Genomic DNA, 16,124 nt, shown 5'->3' with positions numbered 1-16,124 from the left:
AGCGAGGGAGATCAGTGGCCTGGTGCTACTACTACTGGCTGGATATGTGGTGCTGCTGTTTGCACTACTACAGCCACACAAATTCTCACTCGCAGATGACCAGGCATGGGTCGTTAGTTTTGGCAGGAAAGGTCTAAGACATATTGGTACTTAGCCATAATATATTTACATATATTATTATATATTTAGAATATATAATATAATATTTGTAAATATATTATGGATAAAAACATCAGTAGTAGTTTCCCACATATTATGCATTCATATATATCAGAAGTATGATTTTATCTAAATATATATATTTATATATTTTAGTAATTACACATTTATTTTGTGTCATACATTTTTTACAATTACAAAAAAATATATAAACTTAATCTGAAATGTTTCTGCCGGGATTCACACTCCCATGCTGGTACATTAGAGGCAAGGCTGTTAACCACTACACTATACAGCTACATGTTAACCTGCACAGAAATATAAAATAAGTCTTCTGCTGAATAGGAATACTCACTAAATCAGAAACTACTATGAGGTTTTTCTGACATAGTTTAGCACTCAGCTTTATAGCTGAGTGGATAAGGTCCTTTTTGCTAATGTACAACATTGGGAGTTCAAATCCCAGCATAAACTTAAAAAAAATGTGATTTAAATATACTTAGGTGTCCCGAAGCACTGACTCCATATATGGATATAGCTATATATGGAGTCAGAACAGGGACTCAAAAGCCGAACTAGAGTCCCGACACCCTCCCCTCTTCAGAGCTAGGGGTTCTTCCATTGGGCTCGGGTGCACAGTTTTTTCATTAGAAAAATTTTCTATTTGGCACTGGAATAGCAAAAGTTATACTGCACATAGTATAATCAGTGCATTAGATTTTGAAAGGGAGTCAGGAAGGAGTTTTCTTCCCCTAAAATGAGGAAAATTTGCTTTTTCCAAATGAAGGTTTTCTGCCTTCCTCTAGATATACTTTGCAGGTTAAGAGGCTGACCAGGGTGGAAGGATGTCTTTTTTCAGCCTTACAAACTATGTTGCTATGACTATCATCACACATATTACAAATTCCATAATAAGTTGAATTATTAACCACTTCACATCCGCACATAGGATATAAACGTCCTATGCGTGGATGTTTATCTTTGAATGGACGTTCTGGAATGTCCATTCAGAGATGGCAGCTGCACGCTAATCGTAACCCAGAGAGAAGGCAGGGACAGTTCCCAGGTGTCCCTGCCTTTTAGATCGCTGTACACACAGCGCTCAACGAGCGCTGTGTATACATATCAGGAAGCGCTATGCGCTTCCTGCTCCGGCCCGGTGGTCATGTGACTGGCGGGGCAGGGAGAGTGCAGGAGCTGTCAGCCTTGCACTGAGCCTTGCACTGAGGCTGTACAGCATTGTATTCTTCTGTACAGACTCTCTGGGGGCTGTATTTCCCCTGTAACAATAAAGTGGTTTAAAAAAAAAAAAAAAAAAAGGTTTCACGTAATGTAAAAAAATAATTCCCCAATTAAGTAATAAAAAAAAATAAATAGAAAAAAATGTAATAAAATAGACATATTTGGTATTGCCGCGTCCGTAACGACTGGCTATATAAATATATCACATGATCCACCCCATCCGATAAACACCATAAAAAATAAAAATAAAAACTGTGTCAAAAAAAGCCATTTTTGTCAACTTACATCACAAAAAGTTCAACTCCAGGTGATCAAAAAGGCGTATGTCCCACAAAATGGTACCAATAAAACCGTCACCTCATCCCGCAAAAAATGAGCCCATACATAAGAAAACCACTTAAAAAAAATAAAAATGAAAAAAAAGCTCTCAGAACATGGAGACATAAAAACATATTTTTTTGTTTCAAAAATGCTATTATTGTGTTAAAGTGAAATATAAAAAAAAGTATACATATTAGGTATCACCGCATCCATAACAACCAGCCCTATAAAAATATCACATGACCTAACCCCTCAGATGAACACCGTAAAAAAAAAAAATGTGCCAAAAAAAGCAATTTTATGTCACCTTACATCACAAAAATTGCAACACCAAGCGATCAAAAAGGTGTATGCCCCCCAAAATAGTACCAATCGGTCACCTCATCCTGCAAAAAATTGGACCCTATGAAAGACAATCGGTAAAAAATTAATATACATGACTCTCAGACAATGGAGACACAAAAATGTGTTTTTTTTTCTTCAAAACTGCTATTATTGTGTTAAAGTGAAATAAATAAAAAAAAGTATTAGGTATCACCACATCCGTAAAAACCATTTCTATAAAAATATCACATGATCTAACCCCTCAGGTGAACACCGTAAAAAAAAAAAAAAAATGTGCCAAAAAACCTAACATCACATAAAGTGCAACACCAAGCAATCAAAAAGGCTTATGCCCCCTAAAATAATAGCAATCAAACCGTCACCTCATTCTGAATGAGATCCTAACTAAGAAAATCGGTCAAAAAACAAAAAAGCTATGGCTTTCAGACTATGGAGACACTAAAACATCATTTTTTTGGTTTAAAAATTGCTATTATTGTGTAAAACTTAAATAAATAAGAAAAAGTATACATATTAGGTGTTGCCACATCCATAACGATCTGCTCTATAAAAATGTCACATAACCTAACCCCTCAGGTGAACGCTGTAAAAATAAATAAATAAAAACTGTGCTAAAACAACCAATTTTTTGGTCAACTTGCCCCATAAAGTGAAATAACGAATGATCAAAAAATCATATGTACCCAAAAATGGTATCAATAAAAACTTCAACTCTTCCTGCAAAAAACGAGCCCCTGCACCAGACGATCTGAAGAAAAATAAAAAAAATATGGCTTTCAGAAAATGGAGAAACGAATATTTTTTTTTCAAAAATTCTTTATTATGTAAAACTTAAACAAACAAACAAAGAAAGTAGACATATTTGATATCATTGCGTCTGTAAGTACTTGTTCTATAAAAATAGCACATGATCTACCCTGTCGGATGAATGTTGTAAAAAATAAAAACAGTGCCAAAACAGTCTTTTCTTAGTTACCTTGCCTCACAAAAAATTAATATAGAGAAATTAAAAATGATATGTTCCCCAAAATAATACCAATAAAACTGGCACCTTATCCCCTAGTTTCCAAAATGGGGTAAATTTTTGGGAGTTTCTACTGTAAGGGTGTATCAGGGGGGCTTCAAATCGAACATGGCATATAAAAACAAGTTCAGGTAAACCTGCCTTCCAAAAACCATACGGCACTCCTTTTCTTTTGATCCCTGTTGTGTGTCCTAACATCAGTTTACGACCAAATGTGGGGTGTTTCTGTAAACTGCAGAATCAGGATAATAAATATTGAGTTTTATTTGGCTGTTAACCCTCGTGTGGATTAAAATGGAAAATCTGCCAAAAAAGTGAAATTTAGAAATGTCATCTCCATTTTCCTTCAATTCTTGTGGAACACCTAAAGGGTTAACAAAGTTTGTAAAAATCAGTTTTGAGTAACTTAATATGTACTCATATTTACATATGGAAATTACTGCTCATCATCTATTACAAGTATTTATTTATTATAGGGGTCTCCCAGAACCACAATGTTAATGGCCTATCCCGAGGGTAGGCCATTAATGTCAACTTGATGGGGAAACCAACTCCCCACCTCAACTGATCAGCTGATTGAAGGGACTGCAGGGATCATCTTGCCTTATTTACCTGGCACAGCGCCATACATTATGTAGTGGCCGTGCCTGGTACTACAGCTAACAGCATCTTAGCCCTATACAAGTAAATGTAACTAAACTGCAAGGAAATATGCAGCACTGTACCTGGCAAACAATGAAGCAAAGCAGTGTGGCCCCCGTAGTCACAATCTAAGTTCCCTATCAGTAGGGAAAAGGAGAGAACATACAAACTCCATGGTGATGTTGTTCTTGTTGGACTTGAAGCTGGGACCCAAGCACTGCAAGGCACCAGTGCTCAACACTGAGCCACTAGGCTGCCCTTTTAAGCATATGTGAAAAAATACATGCATAACATGAGGCCTAGCAAAAGGGCAATTGATTTGCATCTGGCCAGTTACTGAACTGTTTGTATTCATGTTTGTCATTGCTCCGCTCTAGAGATTGACATAGACTGGGAGACATATAGCAGAGAACAGGACACTTCCAAGCTGCTGGACGTGGTGTTGGAAATCCTTTTCCTTTGAAAGACATAGATGGAAATGAAATTGTTGATTCCACTCTAGATTTTCCAGGAATTGATGACGCACCTATGAACTGGGATAAAATCCCCAGTACTTCAGGAACTAAATCATCATCCTCTTTTAGAAGCATAAGTGAGAGTATTGTGTTAAAGGGAATCTGTTCCCACGATCCCAGACTAACATCTGTTGCAATACGTGAGCGGTACTGCAGATAAGGAGTCTAGATCTCTACCTTCTACCTTCCCACTGCTCCCATTACCCAGCCGTCCATGCTTAAAGCTACGCTGAGATACATTCTTGGCAGGGGCGTAGCCATAGGGGGTGCAGAGGTAGCCTGAGGGGGCCCAAAGACCCTTGTGCCGTATAAGAAGACACCAGTATTATAGAAAGTGCACGCTGGGAGGGCTCTGTCATAGATTTTGCACTGGGGCCTCGAAGGAAGGGGTTAGGTCAAGAATTTGGCATGGGGGGTGCCGTTTCAATTTGCCTCAGGTAGCATGAAGGATATGTGTTCCCCTGCCCATTGCCACAAATTACTGAGAGAAGGGGGCCCAAGCTGAACTCTTGCAACAGCACCCATAAGCCTTTGGCTACGCCATTGATTGTTGAGACTGCTAGCATCGATAGTGGCGAAAAAAGATAGGAAGGCGCTCATAGGGTAATAAGTTCAGTTATAGATATATGTAATCAAGACATCGAAAGTTATGCTCACCTTCTGGTGTTGTGCATACGTAGGCACAACACTCGTGAGGACAGGGGGTCGGTGCAGCTGGTATCTTCTCAGTCCTCGTAGGTGGAGTAGCCAAAGCTCCAGAGGAATGATATGTATTGCAAAAGGAAAAAGATTGTTGGTGCACTGGTGTGGTGCACCAATTGATACCTTCTGGCGCAAAATCACGACCTCAGTGGATAGATAAAGGGGTCTTTTATTGATGATAGACAACGCGTTTAGGAGTTGGTACACTCCTTTTTCAAGTCTAGGAAATCACATGTTTAGAGGGGTAGAGTTTTTTTTGGTACAGAATAAATTTTTTTAGGGAATGATATAAAATGTATGCACGTAATTGTGTTAAAATGAATTAGGAGAAAATGTGCACGTAGGAATCTGTGCACGTATGCAAGTCAAATAAAACAAAGAGCAAGAGCACTAAAATACGTCGTTGGGAGAGATTAAAACTGTGCACACATAGAAGATTCGCAAATAAGGACGGGTAAAGAATTAATGGTAAAATAAATTAACATAATATAATCTAATATAAAATAAAAAGCATGGAGAAATATATGTGTATAAGGGGGGATGCATGCAAACACACATGCGTGGCCGCATGTATAGTTACATATAGGACTGGAGCCACTGTTGGAAATAAATAAATACATAAATATATAATATATAATAGGCTGGGGTGCCATAGATATGGTGGTATATACCATATATAGATATCGATGGTCATCATAAACAATACCACAATTGTGATGATATAACTGATAGTGGCTTCTTTAATGGTGGTGGGATCGCTGTGTGCACACATCTATAAGATGTATCCTAGTTTGGCATGGAGTCTGGAAATCTACACGTGCGTAATAACAGTGATGTCATACGCTCCAATTCACAAAATAGAATAAATCATCACTCAAAATAGAATTTAAGCAAATATCTTTATTTATTTAGTTGGGTAATTAAAGGCCGCAATGCTTATTACTTAACCAATTAATTATAATCTGGTTAATCCAATTTATTCTCAAATATAAATAAGTAAATATTTAAACCAATAAACCATATAACACTCAGTCCACTCAGAGAGTGACTTAACCCCCGTCAATAAGCAAAGCGACAAAATAAATAGGGAAGGGAGGGAGGGAACTTGAAAAATACTTACGTGAATGAGCCAAAATCGTTATTTTCTGTTCTTTTATAGGTTCTCAAACTGGCAGTTAAAGTGATCTCCAATCAAATTTGAAGATATCAGCGCAAGCACCCACAGCATCTGGGTTAACCCATTCTTCACATAGGTAAGTAAATAATATAATCAACATATTAACTGTAATGTTAGGTGCCATGTCATCATGGCTCACCACACTGAATTATCAGTATGGTTCGCTCCATGATGTCATACGCTCCAATTCACAAAATAGAATAAATCATCACTCAAAATAGAATTTAAGCAAATATCTTTATTTATTTAGTTGGGTAATTAAAGGCCGCAATGCTTATTACTTAACCAATTAATTATAATCTGGTTAATCCAATTTATTCTCAAATATAAATAAGTAAATATTTAAACCAATAAACCATATAACACTCAGTCCACTCAGAGAGTGACTTAACCCCACAACGCCACATAAAAACAAGTGGCCCAATAAACATTGCAAGCCTTTAATAAAAACCATTATCAATTATGTTCTGCAAATCTGAAATGAATATATCACATCCAATATCAGAAAGCTGATCATCCTTTTCTTGGTAAAGTCCTCTAACGAATCCTTCTAATTCAACATGTCTGTAATTGCCATGACCAATTTCCTTCAAATAAATCTCCATTTTTTTATTAATTCTTTTCCTAATTGTTTCCAGAAAGGATAACTCAGAATTGAACCAAGAAAATTTTGGGATGATGTCAGAAAATACGAGTACAACACCATCAAGTAAGTAGCATATTTTACATAACAATTCTTTTAATTCATAAATTAACAAATGCGTTTTGATTTTTCCCAAATCAAACGAGCCAATATGTAAAATAAACAGGTCAGGTTTCGACATTTTTGAATATATAAGGCTGACATTCTTGAAGATATCAGAAATTTTAAGGTCAGCAAAGGAAAACCAGTTTATGGAAAATTCTGCTGAATAACCTAAATTAACAGTAGAATGTCTAAAAGCAGATCTTCTCTCAGCCAATTGAATCAGTTCATCCCCAAAAATCCATACAACTTTTGAAGGTCCTAAAATCAATAAACAACAAGGTTAGGCCGAATATAACATTTATAGCAATTGGACCTCCATCTACCAATACGTTTAATAACAGAACTATCTAAACCCAATTGCTCTGCAAAGGTTGCAGCACCTATACGAAATGAATGTGCTGAAAGTTTATAATTTACGTAACCTAAATCATTGAGACATTTATGAAATACAAAATTGAATTGAAATTTAGACAAATGGGAACCATCAGTGTGGTTAAATAAAGCATTGGAGTCAGGTTTCCTTACCTGAAACCATCTAGTAATATTATCAACTGGACAAATAGATTTAATCGGATAACTCCTCAAACACAACCAAACTCCTTTACTAAATTGGTCAGTCTTGGATTTTTTGATATAAATCTTTAGAATATCACTATTCAAAATTATGTCTGTCATCAATAATGGGGGATTTGAGATTTTATTGTCTGCAGCAATCTCGCTTAATCTTAGAGCAGCAAAGAAAGCTATAGAAAATGCTGCAGAAAATAAATTGGTTTCATATTCCGAAGAACAAACTAATACTAAATTACATATGACCTTTTGTAACAATTCAATAGATAAAGGGCTGGTCTTAACATTGGGGACTGACTTTCTTTTGATACCTTTAATCATTTGTTTAATGATAAAATTATTCAGAATAGAGCTTTCGCCTTTTAATTTAAAGAAAAAAGAAATGCCCGATAATTTTTTAGAAATAGAATCGGCTTGTAAACCGTTGTTGTAAAGATATATAATAAATTTGATAAAATTCCCTAAATTAAAATCAATGTAAGAAATTTTTTGAGATATGCAGAAAAGCTTCCAATCCAACCATGCGGCAGAATATGCTGCCCATGTATTCTTGGCTAATGAACCAAAAATAAGTTCATTAGTTAATCCTCTGATATCTCCCAAAGATGAGTTGGACAAGGAATTCCCATTCGGGAAGCTCGAGGTGTCATTAAGAAGAATTCCTTGAAGCGCTGTCGGGACAAATAATCAGCAATATAATTAGTTTTCCCAGAAATAAATCTAGCTTTTATCCAAATGTTAAATTTTAGACATTGAAAAACTATCTTACGCAATAATGAAGAAACTAACGGAGACTTAGAAGTTAAACAGTTTATGGAAAAAACTACTCCCATATTGTCCGACCTTAGCAGAATTCTCTTATTCTGAAACACTGAGGACCAAATTGTTAGAGAAACTAGAACTGGAAATAATTCTAGAAAAACCAAATTTTTTGAGTACTTGTTATTAGTAATCCAATTTAAAGGCCAACGTTCGGCAGACCAAAAGTTGTCAAAATAAGCACCATATCCAATAGCACCAGACGCATCTGTATAAAGAGACAAGGTGTCTGAGCCAACAAACTCTTCCTGCCAAATGGTGTGACCGTTAAATTCACATAAAAATTGCAACCAAACTGAAATGTCATCCTTTAGTTGTTTGGTGATGCGAATATGGGATCGAGGTGAGGACTTACCTGATGTGGCAGCATACAATCTTTTAGAAAAGACCCTTCCCATGGGAATCACACGAGAAATAAAATTAAGAGAACCTAAAAGAGACTGAAGTTGTTTAAGCGTAATTTTTTCTTTTCCGGATATGCGAGTTAATTGTTGAACAGTATTCTGGATTTTTTCCATTGGTATGCTAAATTCCATTGTTACTGTATTTATATCTATGCCCAAAAACTTGAGATTCGTAGTAGGATAGACAGTTTTATCTACAGCTAATGGAATGCAGAAATATTTAGCTATACCAATGAATCTATTCAGAAGATTCATACAATCATCCGAATCTTCACGACCTATAAATAAAAAGTCATCGAGATAATGTAGTAAAAATCCACTACCTGAGTGAATATCCATAACCCAGTGTAGAAAAGTTGAAAACGCCTCAAAATAAAAGCAAGATAGGGTGAATCCCATGGGAAGGGCCATATCATAAAAGAATTTATCGAGAAAATAAAAACCCAAAGAATTATAACCGATGGGGTTTATAGGTAGTAGTCTGAAAGCAGATTTAATGTCAGCTTTGGCAAGAAGAGAATTGCGGCCTGCTTTTTGTAAAAAAGACAAAGCTTGATCAAATGAGGAGTATTTCACACTGGCTTTATTTTTTTCCATCTCATCGTTTAAGGAACTGAATTTAGGATAAGATAAATTGTGAATAAGACGAAAAGAATTTGGTTCTTTTTTAGGAACTAAAGCTAAAGGAGATATACGAAAATTCAAGAAGGGGGGAGAATCAAAGGGACCAGCAATCCTACCTGCCAAAATTTCAGATTCAATTTTTTCTTTAACAATGTCAATATTTTGTTTTACAGATAACGCATTTTCAACTAGAATGCAACCTGGACCCACAAATTCAGGTATGAAAAACCCATTGGTAAAACTGTCAATTAATAAATTAGCCATCTGAATGTTTGGGTAATGACCTAGCCACTGAATTATTCTTGGCAAATTCAGCGGAGTCACCTTGTTTAAACGATTGAATTTCCTTGTTAGAAATTGGGAAGTGAATACCTTGTTTTTTAAAACATTTTGAGGCTGAATGAGAACCGGCACAGAAAGAACACTCGTGTCGGTATTTGCAATTATGTTGCCATCTGCAATGCGACTCGTTAAATGCGAAACAGATACCTTTTTTGACGTTAATGAAATTGGGTTGACGAAAAAGATTGTTTTTGTTAGGGAGCATTAAATTCAACCAAAGCCCGACATCTTTACTACCCCAATTTAGATTCGGATATACTGCAAGTTTCTGACGAAAGGATTCGTCATACAGACACCAACCCATTCCGCCAAAATTTCTATATGCCTCCAAAATAGTATCTACATGGTAAAATAAACCAGTACAAAGACTAGGAAATTTTTCACCCAAAACTGCTGCGTATATATTAAATGCTTGCAGCCAGTTAAAAAAGGATTTCTGGTGTAATTTTCTCTTTTCTTCAGAATCTGATTTTTTGTCTTTCAATAATTCACTTTTTAAATTCTCACTAGATGAAGGAAGAAGAGAAAAAATTTCAACATATTCTTTTCTCCAAATTTTTTCTTTCACGCTCAAGGGTAAATGAAACCCTAATGGAGAAATTTGACACGCCAGAACTTCTTTAACAGATGTCTCTTTTATACCTGAGTTAAATTCAAGCTCAGGAATTACTGCCATTTCAGGGTTAATATTGGACATTTTAGGTACATTAGTGAACGGTTGAATGGTTGAATTAGCAGCAGTCAGACTATTAAGGGTATTAACTTGACTGACATCTGCTAATCCAGACCAAACATTTTTTGGTGATTCATCCTTTTTAGATAGGTAAAGTAAAAATTCATCAAACAACTGAATCTTCAATTTAGAAGAATCAATGTCAAGTGAATTAATCTCTTGATTAATAGTGCCCTGCGGTTTGCAGTCACTTAAAAAGTTATAATTCAGCTCACCAGAAGCAGATGATGTAGGAGGATGATCAACTGTTGAAGCAGGTGATGGCTCCTGAGTGACAGTTGAATGCTGTTGAAAATGACGCCGTTGAATTTTCCTGCTGGCTCGGCTTGAAGATAAGTTGGTTTTCTTGGTCTTAGAAGGAGGCGCATATTGTGAAGGGGAATATGCCCTCTTGTCTCTCCGCTGACGTTTTTTAATCGGCGAGCGGTTCTCAGGTTTTTCGCGCATGCGCACAAAATTATCGCAGGGAGGATCGATCAGTTCGGCGCTCGCGCCAGGTACTGCGCAGCAGACGGGATTAGAAGATAAAAGAAGCTCTTCTTGCTGGTCCGGTCCTTGCTGTAAGCACTTCCTCAGCCATTCTTCTCCCCCTTGGCTTTCTGCTCTGAAAATAAGTTGTTTCAACAGATCTTCCATGACACAGATGAACGCAGGTCTGTCTCTTGAAAAATACTTACGTGAATGAGCCAAAATCGTTATTTTCTGTTCTTTTATAGGTTCTCAAACTGGCAGTTAAAGTGATCTCCAATCAAATTTGAAGATATCAGCGCAAGCACCCACAGCATCTGGGTTAACCCATTCTTCACATAGGTAAGTAAATAATATAATCAACATATTAACTGTAATGTTAGGTGCCATGTCATCATGGCTCACCACACTGAAATTATCAGTATGGTTCGCTCCATAATAAGCATGCACATATACAAACAGATGTGCCCACACCTGCATGAGCACAATGAACACAGGAGGTATAAGCATGTATACAGATGTGCCCACACCACAAGCATGTATAATGAATAGCACAGCCAGGGCAACCAAATAAGTCTGGGATTACTGGTCCCACATTGATTCAAACAGGAAGGAAATGAACAGTGAATAAATAGATAAGTCGATCGTGATATAATAGCCTGAATAGATGAGAGACATGCAGCGATGGATGTTCAATTAGTACAAACTACTATTGGATACAAACAATGCTGAACGGGATGACACAACTGGGAGGTGGGCCCAAAGAGATTTGAATTATCAAGGAGGACATGAGGAGATGTGGAGCACATGGCTGCTGATCTTACCTGTAGGGTCCGTACTGGGGCTTGAAGCGCGGCCTTGCACGCCTGCTGGAAGGCGCGCTCAGAAGAGCAGGAGGGAGGGGGGCGGAGTCTGGGATTGACAGCTGTTCAGTCCGTCGGACCGGAGCTGTCATTGTGAACAGCGCATGCGCTGAGCGCTGTGTGAGATGCTGGCTCTCTGAGCCGCAGGGACGGGATCGCTCACAGGGAAGATTCCATAAGGGGTGATAACTAGATGGGGTAAATGAATGGAGGGGAGTGGTGTGGGGTGTTTGGGAGGCTAAAGGCTGGTTGGGTGATATGACTGAGAATTTGGGCAGTGGTGGACTGGATGATAAGGGGAATAAGTGATTGGATGAATATATACGCGTAAATACTGACGGTGTGAGCACAATAGAGGGATTGGTAGGGGGTTGTGCCGGTGGGATGGAGCAGGTGTATGGGTCAATATGGGTGATTGGGGGTAAAGGCTGATGGCGGGAGGGCTGTGTGCTGAAGGGACAAATACCTATGTAAAAGGTATGCCGACAAGAGATATTGGGTGGATGGCAAGTGGCAGCTGGGGCAATTGGTGATAGGGGACGTGTAGTGTGGTGATGGTAGGGGCTGTGGGAGATGTGAAGTGGTTGAAGTATTGGCTGATGGGACAGTGGGCTGGTGAGGAAAAGTGCATGACCCGGAGCTATTGGTTGGGAGAGGACTGGTTAGAAGCAGTTGCTCTCTAGTGATTCGTTTAAACCATAAGGTTCTATGGTTTGCATTTTAAAAATCCAAAACATTTCTTTCCGTCTCAATTTCTGAAATCAGTTTGAGTGGGTAACCGGAATTTGTTCAATCGGAGTTATGGAGAGGTTTGTTGGGTCTTTATTGTGGACCTGAAGGAAATGCCTGGACACACCATGTTTGGTGTAACCATTTGATATATTCCAGCGGTGGTTATTGATCCTTTCTCTCAATGCTTGGGTGGTGCGGCCTATGTATTGTAGTCCGCATAACCATTCTAATAGATAGATGACATAGCTTGAGGAGAAATTTAAGAAAGTTTTTATCTCAAATTGCTCTCCTGTAGAGTTGCTTGAGAATTTTGAAATCCGAGAGGAAATATTCAAGCAGCATTTGCAACGGCAGTGTCCACATTTATAACTTCCGAGTAGTAGCGTTTGGGCCCTCCTGAATGTTGGGGTTTTTGTTGGATGGTTTTTTTTTTAGAAAAGGATCCACCTGTAATATATGCCAGTGTTTAATGAGGGTATTCCACAAGGTATTGTGATTGGTATTATATGTCGTAATGAAGGCGGATATAGCATAACAGAGAGGACTCTTGTGTGCATGCACAGCAGTCCTGACGGTGTGTTTCAGAGCAGCTTTTTTATCTGGACTCCCCACTTAAGCACTACTCAAGTATTACTTCCGACAATAGTCCAAGATCCTGGTGACAGACTCTCTTTAAAGGATACCTATCATTTTTGCAACTTCTGACATGTCATAATGTGACATATCTAGAGTTTTGACCAGCAGGTGTCTGGATGCTGAGACCCCACCAGTCTCTAAAGCAAAGTGGCACAATCTTCAGTTAAGTGCTTCCCAGTTGGTGGAAGTCTCAGCACCCAAACCCACCCTATTTAGAACTTCTAACATGTCTTTATGTTTTTGTATGAGTTTGTATAGCTACTGTATATCGCGATAAATTTGTAAATATAATAGGTACTAAGGGATGTAAAGTGAATGAGACATATTTTAGTGACAATTTCACTCTACAGTTGTGGCAGGTTCACTCTACAGCATCTGAAATTGAGCAGTTGCATCGCCTGAATAGGAGCTGTACAGAGTCATTTATTGTGGCATGCTTCATTTGATGTTGTATTATGGAGGTATTCGTTCTTAGATCTATCGCTTCTACAGGGGAATAAACTTTTTAATACTATGTCATATAGATCATGCACACATTTATTTCTGATGTTGTGTATGAAAATTTATGTATACTGAGGCCATAGAGGTACCGGTATACGCACATAAGTTCTGTATTAGGGCTCAATGCACCTCCAGTGAAGAGACTCTATGTGTCTCTGTAAAGTCTTCAGCTCAGTATTCAACAATGTATCCATGATGTATCAGACTGGATTTCTCTTATCAATGAGCAACACAAATGAATGTAATTTCTGTAGAAACTATCCGGGGTGGAACAGATTGAACACACAGACGAAGAAGTAAGTGATGACCTTAATGGACTTGGAATTGATGACAAATTTATTTATGTAATTCTGAGAAACCATGAGGGAGTCGCCTCTGATTACCCATACTGCATCACTCCAAGGCAGACAGTAAGTTAAAGGGGTTCTACACTTTGTTTTAACTGATGATCTAGCCTCTGAATAGGTCATCAACGCCGATCAGCTGTTTGAGAAGGCAGCGGCGCGCCAGTAGCACTGCGGTCTTCTCACTGTTTACTGCCAGCCCACTGACCTCATGACTAGTATCAACTAGTGTGGGCTAAGCTCTGTTCACTTGAATGGAGATTAGCCCCGCCCACGCTAGTTGATACTAGTCGTGACGTCACTGGGCCAGCGGTAAACAGTCAGAAGGCCGCTGCGCTACTGGAGCGCCGCTGCCTTCTCAAACAGCTGATCGGTGGGGGTCCCGGGGGTCGGACCCCCGCCGATCAGAAATTGATGATCTATCCAGAGGATAGATCATCAGTTAAAACAAAGTGCAGAACCCCTTTAAGGTCGAAGTCTCTTTATCAAAAACTAAAGCTGCCCATATATTTTAGACCTTCTCTTTTCCTGACACCCCTATACACATGCACGCTCCCCACAAGAACAAATAATCGGACATGTTTAAACCTTTTTTTTCCCCTGACATTTGCTATTGGGTTGAGTCTGGACACCCCCATACTCATCAGATCATTCAATCGGTGGGGTTTGGTTGACTTTCATCTAATGTGTGTAGGCAGCTTAAAACAAGGTTTTCAGCCAATCCGCCTGCTGGAGCAGAGGCTGCAAGCAGTGCTGAGAACATGGCGGTAAATACCGTAGTTATTGGTGCGTAATAAACAGTGTTGCATTTGATTTTAATTTTATTGACTTCCATTTCATCTTTTATTTTTTTCTTTGTAAGTATAGCTGCTTGTTAATGACATTTATGTACCCTGGATTGTTCCTGCCAGGGGATACAGCACTATACACGTGTCCTTCACTCCGCTAATGTCTGAGAACACCAATAAGAGTGCTGTGGATAAGCTCTGGGATTTTTGAGTCTAGATGACAAGGTAACCACATTCCCTCTTCTATCTGAGAACCATGCTCATGGAAGTTACTGTTCTGTTTTAAAGTCAGCTAAAATGCATGTCTTTTTTCTGCAGCCTGCAAGACAAATACACAGAAAAGTAAAAAGGCTCCATGGAGCTCCAGGCATTTGTGAAACCTGTTCTGTAAGCAGGGCCGGCTCCAGGTTCATGTGGGCCCTTGGGCGATAAATCCCAGTGGGCCCCCGTGAGGCATTTTTTTACATTGACATGTCCCCCTGTGGCTCCCACACGGTATAATGACCCCCAGTGACCCCTATACAGTATAATGACTACTAGTGGCCCTTCACACAGTATAATGACTACTAGTGGCCCTTCACACATTATAATGAACCCCCAATTCCCCCCCCCCCCCGTATTATGACCACCTGTGGCCCTGCATTCAGAATAATAACCCCCAGTCGCCCCCATTCAGAATAATGACCCCCAGTAGCCCCCACACTGGGGGAATACTGTATGGAGGGGGCTCTGGGGGTCATTATACTAAATGGGGGACACTGAGGGTCATTATACTATGTAAAGGGCCCTCACAGTATAATGACCCCACAGCGACACTCCATGCAGAATAATGACCCCTAGTCGCCACCACACTGGGGGTTATACTGTATGGAGGGGGCACGAGGGGTTATTATATTTAATGGGGGCTCTGGTGGTCATTATGCTAAATGGAGGGTCAATGGGGATCGTTATACTAAATGGGGGGCACTGGGAGTCATTATACTGTGTAAGGGGCCCTCACAGTATGATGAATGACCCCCCAGTGGCCCCCTCACATACCTATCATTGCAGGGGAGCTGGTCGTCCTGTCCATCACTAACCGCAGCTCCCTGCGCTCTTTCTCTCCTCCGGCCCGCTGCAGCAGTGAGCCAGGCCTGGAGCAGAGAAGGAGATGTGCAGTGATGTAGCTGGAACTGACTGGGCCCCACAGCAAATTTTAGTACGCCCCCCTCCTCCCCAATGTGTGTTCACATCACGTTTTCCTATCGGTTTGATGTATACAAATGTGCAGCGCTCCACGTTTTTGTATCCTGCAGAGTCAAGTAAAAAATGCATACGTTAACGTATATGGTTTTTTACAATGGAACTGTATGGTGACCGGACGCCACTGTACGGCATCAGTGTGAGGATTGTATGGTGACCGGACGCCACTGTGCGGCATCAGTC

At 39.2% G+C, this 16,124-nt stretch overlaps 1 protein-coding gene and 1 long non-coding RNA gene across 2 annotated transcripts; one reads left to right on the top strand and one right to left on the bottom strand.

Annotated features, from left to right (window-relative positions):
• The first annotated feature begins 6,144 nt into the window (after positions 1-6,144).
• Positions 6,145-11,253, top strand: LOC122938657. Its single transcript, XR_006390045.1, has 4 exons — positions 6,145-6,203; positions 6,766-6,836; positions 9,466-9,510; positions 11,084-11,253. It is a non-coding gene; the product is annotated as an uncharacterized LOC122938657 (long non-coding RNA).
• On the bottom strand, positions 6,399-10,787 carry LOC122938656. Its single transcript, XM_044294340.1, has 2 exons — positions 8,620-10,787; positions 6,399-7,133 (listed from the first exon to the last, which is right to left on the bottom strand). Exons 1-2 carry the CDS (start codon positions 9,554-9,556, stop codon positions 6,568-6,570), a joined length of 1,503 nt encoding a protein of 500 aa, XP_044150275.1. The 5' UTR covers positions 9,557-10,787; the 3' UTR covers positions 6,399-6,567.
• Positions 11,254-16,124: the final 4,871 nt, after the last annotated feature.

Source organism: Bufo gargarizans, chromosome 5 (genome assembly GCF_014858855.1).
Source record: "Bufo gargarizans isolate SCDJY-AF-19 chromosome 5, ASM1485885v1, whole genome shotgun sequence".
In the NCBI taxonomy this organism is placed as follows: Eukaryota; Metazoa; Chordata; class Amphibia; order Anura; family Bufonidae; genus Bufo; species Bufo gargarizans.
Note: the sequence above shows the minus strand (reverse complement) of the source record. Positions and strands in the feature narration are given on the sequence as shown.